This window comes from Neopelma chrysocephalum, unplaced genomic scaffold (genome assembly GCF_003984885.1).
Source record: "Neopelma chrysocephalum unplaced genomic scaffold, ASM398488v2 Primary Assembly neopelma1_96687, whole genome shotgun sequence".
NCBI lineage: Eukaryota > Metazoa > Chordata > Aves > Passeriformes > Pipridae > Neopelma > Neopelma chrysocephalum.
Window position 1 is genome coordinate 490,699 of NW_020925332.1, and position 10,426 is coordinate 501,124.

At 49.7% G+C, this 10,426-nt stretch overlaps 1 protein-coding gene across 1 annotated transcript; it reads left to right on the forward strand.

Moving 5' to 3' along the window:
* Position 1: 1 nt before the first annotated feature.
* DCAF10 (DDB1 and CUL4 associated factor 10) lies at positions 2-6,407 on the forward strand (the record flags this gene model as incomplete). Its single annotated transcript, XM_027709100.1, has 7 exons — positions 2-87; positions 709-822; positions 2,257-2,454; positions 2,885-3,087; positions 3,209-3,319; positions 4,190-4,335; positions 5,568-6,407. Coding segments are annotated over 7 exons (1,227 nt in total), but the record flags the coding sequence as incomplete, so codon positions are not given.
* Positions 6,408-10,426: the final 4,019 nt, after the last annotated feature.

Below are 10,426 nucleotides of genomic sequence, written 5' to 3' on the forward strand. Positions count from 1 at the left end.
GTACGGCGCCATCCAGCCCGCCGACTCCGTGTCCCTCAGCACCCGCACCCACGGCGCGGTCTTCAACCTCGAGTACTCGCCCGACGGGTAGGTGCGCGTGAGAAGCCCGGCCAGGTGTGCCCGGGGCTCTGCCCATCCAGGTGTGCTCGGGATCCACATCCAGGTGTGCCCGGGGCTCTGCCCATCCAGGTGTACCCGAGATCCACATCCAGGTGTGCCCAGGGCTCTGCCCATCCAGGTGTACCCGGGATCCACATCCAGGTGTGCCCGGGGCTCTACCCATCCAGGTGTGCCCGGGATCCACATCCAGGTGTGCCCGGGGCTCTGCCCATCCAGGTGTGCCCGGGATCCACATCCAGGTGTACCTGGGGCTCCCCAGGCCCAGGGGCCACTCTGGTGACCCTGAGCAGAGCAGGGACCCTCCCTCTCCAGGACAGTCAGCCTCTATCCCTGAATCCCTGCTGACGAGTGCCCAGCTCAGGCTGCTGGCAGGGCTCCCCTGGTGCTGCCAAATCTGTGTTTTACGAGGCTTTAGTGAAAAGCCCCCGCTGGGTTTGCAGAAGGGCAAATAGATATTCCAAATTAGCGTTTGCCTTGGTGTTACTGCTGTGCCAGAACACCCAGAGGGTGTGGGCAGGGGAACCCACAGCACAAGAGGTGGATTCCAGAGGGCAAACCCCCCCCAACGCAGAGGTTCTGCTCCCTCAGGTCGGTGCTGACCGTCGCCTGCGAACAGACCGAAGTCCTGCTCTTTGACCCAATATCCTCAAAGCACATCAAGACTCTCTCTGAGGCCCACGAAGACTGTGTAAACAACATCAGGTAGGTCAGGAGGGCTGTTTTGCCACAGCTCAGCCATTATGCTTTCAGTCCTCTGCCAGTCTCTCAGGACAAAGGAGAAAATAGTGGGAGCCTAAATCCATCATGCAAATTTTTTCCTTTAAAATCAGGGTTTCTTTAGCTATTCTGGGTCTGTGAATAGATTTTGAGGGGTGAATTTAAGGTCCCTTCTAATAATATTGCAGCTACTCTTCAATTCTTAAAGCAAAAAAAGAAAAACCCCAAAACAACAACCAACGACAGAACAACAAAAACTAAACCCAAACCAAAAAATTCAAGAAAACTGCAGAACAGTCTGAGCGTTTCCCCTCAAAAAAGACAGATATGATATGGGGTGCCACGTTCATCAGATAAGTCGATGTTTTTCAAGAGTTGGCTGTCCTTTTTACAAACCAGACTGAAGTTTTACGTCAGCTGGTTGTCTGTCAGGAAAGCTGAAGTAAAATGTGCGTCTGTCTGGCGCAGAGGAGCTGAACTCTGTTCTGCACAGTTACTGCAGCGTTACCTGAAACCTTGTTCTGGTTAATGAGCAGGACTCCAGCCACTGTGGCACTGCAGAAATTCCTTGTAGTAAACACCAAAAGTGCTTATTACACCAGAGTTTGGGATTTTTCCCGTGGTGGTTGGTTATTGTTCATTTTTCAAGGTTGTTGCTGCTTTTGTGTGGTGTAGCTCTGAGATAAAGGACGTTTAGTGGGTGTTTTTTGAGTGGGTGTCTTGTCCCGTTTACCTCAGGTCGGGCTTTTTTGTCTTTGAGTGCTTTCATTGGCCATGAATTCCAAACATAAACCAGCATGCTTTGTCCTTTTAAAAGTAAATGCAGGCCTGAGTCCCAGTGGGAGCAGACGGTGCTCAGCTTTGATTGTGTAGTGCCAACTCGGTGGCTTTGCCCGTTGATTTTCTCAGTGAACCAAACGACTTTTGTGTGTTCTCAAACAAGGTCTTGTCTTCACTCGGTGTTTTTGTTGCTTCGGTAACCTCAAGGCTCAGTTTATTAAGCTTACTTCCTAGCTGTGCTGAGTCCAGCCCCTCCATCCCCACTGAGCTCAGTGTTGTCAGGAGAGGGAATGGGTGGAGTTACTGCTGGGATTCTGTCTGAGCATACATTCCACTGGTGGTTTGGCTCTTGTGTGATTTGTACATGATTCACTAACATACAAAATGCCTAAAAACCCCCAAACTAAACCAAACTTCTGCTGTGCCTCTGTGTGTTTATTCATTTGCTACCACAGAGGTTCACGTCCCAACAGTTCTTCTCTTATTGGAGATTTTATTGGCACATATTCTGCTGCGTGTTTTGGGTTTTTTTTGTGTGTGGCTATTCTGTTTATCTCTGTGCTAGCTTACATTCCTACCCAAGAGCACTTGCCTTGGAGAAGGCCCTGAGCAGCTGCGGTGTTTCCCTGCTGTCCCCAGGTTTTTGGATAACCGGCTGTTTGCCACGTGCTCCGACGACACGACGATTGCACTCTGGGACTTGAGGAAGCTGAACACCAAAGTTTGCACTCTGCACGGCCACACCAGCTGGGTCAAGAACATCGAGTACGACACCAACACGAGGCTGTTGGTGACGTCGGGCTTCGATGGGAACGTGATCATCTGGGACACCAACAGGTACCCGGATGTGCGCGCTGTGCTCGCGCCGTGGCCTTTCTGCAGCACACCAGGACAGGGCTCTTCTGTGCAAGGTGCAAACTTGAGGGGGGCTGGAATGTGTTCTGAAACACTGGGAGTGGTGTATGCCCCTTACCAAGAGCTTGCATCACCTCTCTGTAGTGATGTCCCATCTATTAGGTCCGGTGACTAGAAGGACTGAATTTTCGCTGACGTGCCAAAATGTAGTTCTTCCTTGTGGAGAAAGTTCTGCCCTCGTTGTGGTCATATGAACCCATGAGTTCTGCCGTTTCATTAAAAAGTAGGATAAAGACAGTGCTCCAGAAAGAGGTTTTGGGGTGAACAAGGATGCTGGGCGCACCTTGGACCCTCAGGTCCAGGACATCAGGGCTGACCTTGGCCTTTGCCCTGTGCTTGTGTCGCTGTCCAGGTGCACAGAGGATGGATGTCCCCACAAGAAGTTCTTTCACACCCGCTTCCTCATGAGAATGAGGCTGACGCCAGACTGTTCCAAAATGCTCATCTCCACCTCCTCTGGTTACCTCCTGATTTTGCACGACCTTGACCTAAACAAGTCCTTAGAGGTTGGCAGCTACCCCATTTTAAGGGCCAGGAGGACCACGTCGAGCTCAGGTGAATGTGGTGGAGCGCTCTGGGGCAGCCCCGTGCTAGAGGTGTTCTGTGGGGTGCTCTTGGCAGCGTCCCAGGCGGGCTGGGCGTGCCTGTGGTGCTCACCTGGTGATGCTGTTTGCAGACATAACGTCCTCTGGCTCCTCCGGCCCTCGAGCTGTGGGTTCACCCTGTCACCAGCACGACTCGGGTCCACTGTCTGAGAAACACTTGTCACGGTCCTCCCAGCGAGAAGGTAGGACAAGGTCACCAGGAAAAGATAAATTAAAACAAATCACGGACTTTGACTTGTGTCAGAAAAGGCCGGAGCGTGGTAGTGAAAAACTGCGTTTTTGTCTCTATGGTTTTGAAAAAATGGTGTTGCTGTGACTTCTGTTAAACCAATTAAATATCATTGCACACCAAAGCCTGGGGTTCTAGTCAGGTTTCTTTCTGAGAAATCTGATAACAGCAACAAGAGCTTTATATTATGTCAGCACATTATTGTTGTTACATAGAGGTGCTCCCTATTCCTTGTGGTTTTTTCTTGGACAAAATTCATGTGAATGATCTTTAGGGGAAAAAACTGGGATACACTTCCAGAGAGTCAGTGTGAACTTGACAAATGGATGAATACTTGGTGAATTCCTTGCAATATAAAAAAGTATAATGTTAAGTTTTACGTGCATCATGGTGAGATGCTGAACCATAGTGATGAGAGAAGGAGGCTTACCTGAATGATAGGGAGTGATCTACCTGTGGGTGAGGGGAACAAGGGAGACAAGCTGCATGCAGCTGGACAAATGTTGGTAGGAATTTTGAGAGGACATCATACAAGTCTGAGAATCAGTAGTTCCTATAAAAACCCAACTCTTCAGCTTTTGCTGTAGCGTAACGAAGAGTGGAAGTGTGGAAGGTTGACTCTGACGTGGTTCTTGGTGTGAGGGGGTTCTGTGCAGGTTTTGGCACGCAGGTTTCAAAAAAAGGAGCTGTTTGAAGTGAGGGCTGTGTTGGCTGTGTGTGTCCTGTAACTGCTCTGTCACAGTGGCGGGGTCTGTCCTGGCACTCACAGGTGTGACCCCACTTCAGCCGCGGGGCTGAGACTCACAGCTCATCCCCCTTCCAGGTGGATCACCCAGGAATAGCTTGGAGGTGCTGACACCAGAGGTCCCTGGAGAAAGGGATCGTGGGAACTGCATCACGTCACTGCAGCTGCACCCCAAGGGCTGGGCCACGCTGCTGCGCTGCTCCAGCAACACCGACGACCAGGAGGTACGGCCAGGGCCTCCTGTTCCTCCTCAAAACACCATCAGACAGGCGTACTGAAATTTCATTGCTTGGGGGGTGAATAGATTAGTTAGTCGTGCTCGCAAATTCTGTCATTTTGCACCAAAATTATGAAAAAAATTATTATTTTTTTTTTAATGATCTTCCTGGCAGAATCCACTTCCGACCTTTACTTGAAGTATGAAGTCACGAGACCAGCTGCAGCTCAGCTGCAAGCTGCAGCCTTTGGTCCCCCAAACTGACCAACAATAGACAGTAATACTTGACCAATAATAAACACTTTAGTTAGTTGGATTGCTGATGTAAATTGAGGTTGGTTTGGTTTTCTTTGGGCTGGGGTTTTTTTGGTGTCTGTGTGTTTGTTTCGGATTTTTTGTTTTAAGAAAACCACTCTTTTTAATGGTAACCCCTTACAGAAGTTTAGAGGACTGAGTGGAAGCTCAGCAAAGTGGTTATAAACGTTAAGGCTGGTTCTGTAGCAACCAAACCCCTACACAGCACAGGATTTTTCCAAAATGCAAGTGTTACATTGGGTCTGTTGGTACTGCTGATTGCCTGAGTTATAATTTCCCATAGTCCTGGAGTCTGCCTTACTCTCTCTGGTATTGTTCCTTTTGTGGGTGGTTCAGAAGAATGCACTGGACAGAGCTAGGAACACTTGGTCTTTTGGCTGAAATGGAATCAACACAATACAAACTCAGTCACTGAACTGTTTTTGAGATTAAATAATTAAGATCCCTGCCTGTCCCACAGAAAACAAACTGGCTGTACAGCTGTTCATAACATTCCTTCAGAAATTGGTTTCTCCCTCATTTCTAGGTTCCTTTCCTTTTGAAGTCCAAGGAAATGGATTTCAAAATGCCAGTGGTCAGGTCTAAGTTACAGTCGAATGAGTTTGGCTTTATTGTAGATTTAATTTAAATATTTACTACATTGGAGCAGGTACCTGGACAAAGGATTAGGCTTTGCTCTTTGCACATAAAATCTGGATTGAAAAGATGATATCTAGCACCCATTTAATTAAAAAAGCAGCTTTGATGCTGGACAGCTTTCAGAGTGAGGGAGATGCCGAGGCACCGGTTTGTTCTTGGTGCTCACTGAAGGGCAGGTCAGCAATAGCATCAGTCCCATGAACCTGTGCAGGCTGGTGGGAGGGAATGTGCGTTTGCAGTGCTTTACTTCTCTTTCAGTGTCCCTTTCTCTGCCTCTCCCTTTAGTGGACTTGTGTCTATGAATTCCAGGAAGGAGCCCCGGTGCGCCCCGTGTCCCCGCGCTGCTCCCTGCGCCTGACGCACTGCATCGAGGAGGCCAACGTGGGCCGGGGGTACATCAAGGAGCTCTGCTTCAGCCCCGACGGCCGCATGATCTCGTCCCCGCACGGGTTCGGCATCCGCCTGCTGGGCTTCGACGCGCAGTGCCGGGAGCTGGTGGACTGCCTGCCCCGGGAGGCCAGTCCCCTGCGCGAGATCCGCTCCCTCTACTCCCACAACGACGTGGTGCTCACCACCAAGTTCTCCCCCACGCACTGTCAGATCGCCTCGGGGTGCCTTAGCGGACGCGTCTCCCTCTACCAGCCCAAGTTCTAGGGCGCGGCGGCGGGGCCCGCGCGTGGATGGCTGTGGGCTGTGCTTCAGCCCCCTCCAAAGTCTCTCGCTCTGGATGGGATCTCGGTTACTGCGGTCTCGGAACGCGGCCCTGGAAGGATTTTCCAGCCCGGCACCGTGCGGATCTTCCTCCTGCGCCCACGAGCCTGCGGCCGTGTCCCAGAGCCAGTGGAGCTCTGCTGCTGCTGGTCCCGTGCCACCGGGTCGCTGTCCTGCTGCGTTTGTACCCTGATACTTGATCATTTCCTTCAGTGCAACTGGAACGGGCTGTTTGAGACAATGCAGGGGGGGCACAGGTGCCTCCTGTCCCAGAGGAGCTGGACTCTGCCTCACCTCTGCTTCCTCCTCTGTCGCTGGAGCCCCTCGGTGGTGATTTGTAGATAATCAGCTGCTTGACTACATAAACAACACAGTTACTGACACAAAAAAAAAAAAGAGGAAAAGGAAATTTTACTTTCATTTCTATATGAATTTGGTTGTGATTGGCTAGGAAAATGAGTCACAGAGTGGCTCAGGGTGGGAGGGACCACTGAAGCTCACCCCCCTTGCAGGCAGGCCCCCCTCGAGCCCCTCGCTCAGCGCTGCAGAAGACCCTGACCCAGAGGAACTCTGATGGTTCGTGCAGTGGGGCAGCTCTGGCTCCTCCACTGCTGGGTTTCTGTTGTAGGGAGTTTTCCACATCATCCCACACCTGAAACACTGTGGCTTTCTGCTGATGTTGGGGTGTTTCCCAGCTTTTTTCCACGCCTTGCCTGCACTCTGGCTGTGGGAGGAATTCATTTGGATGTGTCCATAGTATCACCGGGTGAGCCTTTCTTCACATGTGCTCTCAGTCTGGGAGGAGATTAAAAGCAAACTGGTCAACAGTGAGATCTGTCTGGCTCTATCCAGGCTTTATCACCAGGTGTGGAACACTGTAACATTCATCCTGGTGAAGGGTCTGCAGGGGAAACCTTATGAGGAAGGGCAGAGGGCACTTGGTTTATTCAGCCTGGAGGAGATTGAGGGGGGTCCTCATTGGGGTCATCAGCATCCTTCTGAGGGGCAGTGGAGGGGCAGGTATTGATCTCTGCTCTCTGTGAGCAATGGCAGGACCCAAGGGAACAGCTGGAGCTGTGTCAGGGAGATTTAGGTTGGAAATTAGGAAAAGGTTCTTCCCCGAGAGGGTGGTCAGGCCTTGGACAAGTGGTCATGGCCCCAAGGCTGTCAGAGCTCAAGGAGTGTTTGGACAATGCTCTCAGGGACAGGGTGGCATTGTTGGGGTGTCCTGGGCAGGGCCAGGAGTTGGACTGGGTGATCCTTTTGGGTCCCTTCCAACTCAATGGGTTCTGTGATCACACCCAAAGTACAAATGCCAGGTTTCAGCCCCCGAGTTAATAGTCAACCTTGTAAATGCATAGGTATTTCAGTCCACATCAGTTTATAATGTTCTCTTTGCTTACGTGTTCCAAGATCAGATTTTTTTTAGTGTTTCACTAAAGTTTCACTGATCAGTCACACGCTCAGTTCAGAAGGGAACTTCAGAACTTTACCTGAAAGGACTGTCAGCTTTTGGTGTTCAGGTTCACTGTCTGTGGCTCGACAGAGCACACTCGTTCAAAGCTGACTTTTACAAAGCCTTTTGCAAAACACGTTTGGGGATAAAAACAACATTTCTGGAGGTGAGAGAGCTGGAAGCATAAGCCTGAGGGACCTCCCGTAGCTTTGGATTTGTGCAGGCAGCATAGCATACCCTGGTGGTGCTGGAGAAATTATTGAACTTAAGGCTCTTCTGCATTATGAGAGGAAAAAAGTCTTAAATTTCCTGCTGTGGAGAATTTCTTTGGTAATAGGAAGCCTTCAATGTCTGGTGTTTGGTAATCTGAGGGCAAACATCCCTTCTGCTGGCACCCAGCCCCTCTGAGCCTGAACCTGGGCACGTGGGTCTGGGGTTGTTGGGGCAGCTCAGGGTCAGCTCCCTGGGCTGTGGGTTAATGCCCTGGGAGGGAGGTGTGCAGGAAACCCAGGGACAGGTGTAGGATACAAGACTTTTATGCAAAGAAGGAGCTACAAGGAGTTTATAATGGGCCAAGCTGTCTGGGGAAAAACCAGGTCCTGCCCTGGACCGCTGTGGCTTTTCCCTGGGCAGTTGCTCTCCCACTGCCAGGCTGCTTTCTCACCTTATTTGGTGTTTTCTTACACGTCATGGAAGGGACTACAGGGACATTCGAGGGAGTCTCAGTTCTCACGGACTTGCACAGTGTTTGTTTTGGAGGGGAAGGACCACCCGTGGAATCGAAGCATTTCGTGGGTGGGTCTGTCTGTCTGTCTGCTTTCAAGGCTGTTTTTGTTCTTTCCTGTTGGAACTTCCTCGGACTGGTGGATCCCTAGTGACTGTAACGCTATGCCTGTGAATATGCACTGAGTGTTTTTTAATTCTACCTCATGATACGCTGTGTTTTACACCAGTATTGTGCTGAGCATTGGACACTCACCTTTCTGTGTGAAGAACTGTTACCCCAAAGTGACACAAGTCACCACACCTTGATACGACCTGTGGTGGGCTGAGTGGCCCTGCCCGGCTCTGGGACTGACAGCTCACCTGGTGAGGGGGTTTGGTCACCTTGATGCTTTTGTAGCGTGTCCAGCAGATGCATAAAACAACAGAATCTGTACATGTATGCTGTAGAAATGTTACTTTGTCCTTCTGATGACATTTGTAATAAGTTTGAATTAGAGTAACTAGGTAGTCTTAGACTTTGGTCATTTGATTGATTACTCCGTTTCAACAACACTTGGAAGTTTTCCATGAAAGTTTTACCATGTTTTGCCTGTGAAGTTCACTCCTGAGTGTTTCACAGCTGGCACACCTTGCAGTCACGTCCTGGTGGGAGGATTTTCAGTTCTCTTACAGTAACTTTACTGAAGCAATGAAGTTTTGTGTCCATGAGCTTTGGGTTATTTCCAAAAAAAAAAAAAGGTTTATCATAGTTGTGTTTCCAAGGTTGAATGCTTAACCTTGAGAAGTGTATAAAACTGTGAAGAAGAGTTTTCAAGGAGGATGAGGGACTGTGCTGGCAGCCTGTGAGGGGGTGGCTCACACCAGGGGTGTCTGTAAACTGGTGCTGCAGCACTTAAATTTCACAGCGTTTCTCCTGGGGACAGAGCTCTGTCTGGCTGTGCACTGTGTTAAATGCCTGGCTTTGCACTCAAGAACGTCTGTAGTGGAAGAATTCCTGGCTCTCCAGAGCTGGTGAGGAGATCTGTGGGGAGGCCACGCCCGGCAGTGTCTGAGGAAGCAGAGCTGGAGCTGGTTCTCTGTCACATCCTGTGGCTGTGGCAGCACCTGCATGGCCAGAGTGTCTCCCAGTGGTGTGGGGGCAGAGGGGGAGGCCGTCACTGGGGCCCTGTGGCCACGCTCAGGTGTGTGCACAGCCACGGGCTCCAGGGCAGGGCCGGCCAGGGCAGCCCAGGGAGACACGTCAGCGCCAGACTGAGATGGGGATAGGAAGGAAAGCACAGCGATACAGACACACACATGTTCCTTTGCACTCTTGGAGTCTTGGGGTAAGGACAGTTCGATGCCTACTACCAGATTTAGAATGTAAACATCAGGTTTTTCTGGGGGTTTGGGGGGAGGGGGGTGGGGCTGGGTTGATTTTGTTGGGGGTTTTTTTGTTTGTTTGTTTGTGTTGTGTTTTTGATTTGGGTAGCGCTGATGTGGAGAAGGTTATGACACAGTAGAACGTGGGTCTGTTGCTTTAGGACATAGAAACTCCTAGGAAACAGAAATACACTTGCCAAATGGAAGCTTTTTAAAAAATCTACTTTACAGGACTCTAAAAAGTTGGAGTGAAAGGAAGAAGTCAACGGCCCATCCTGTTTTTGTCCTGCAGGAAACAGAAACTTCTCATTTCCTGATCTTAGTCAAAGGTACATTTTCTAAAGCATTAAGTATCCTCAATTAAGTATAAGGTTTTTACTACAAAAACAAATTGTGCATGTAGAATATTTTGAAATACCTGAGATTTCATAGTAAAAACTGTAGCCTTTTAATACCATATATGAAGTATCAGAACTGCTCTGAAAGTATTGTACTTACAGCCGTACAGTAACTTACTATTTGTGGACAGTTTCTCTTGCTTGCATAATAAATATTTAATAATTCACTGAATTAAAATCTATTTTATGAGCTGTGTTCTGTAATGCTCACTGGTTCTTGCCTACCCCCTAAAACTGAAAGGAAAAATCCTCTTAGTGCTTAGGTGCCGCAGTTCCTGTGTGTTGCAGACCCAGCTCAGTGCTCTTCCATCATGTTTTTCTGAAAATGACGTATGAAAAGTCAAAACTGGACTCTCAGCCTCAGGCCAGGTCTGCACTATTTTGCTGGGGCTGAAGGCCACTGACTGGCTTTGGGCTTGTGCCAAACTCTCACCCCTGACATTTCAGTTTCCCCGCCATAACAGAAGCACAGAACATCTTCCACAGAGAAA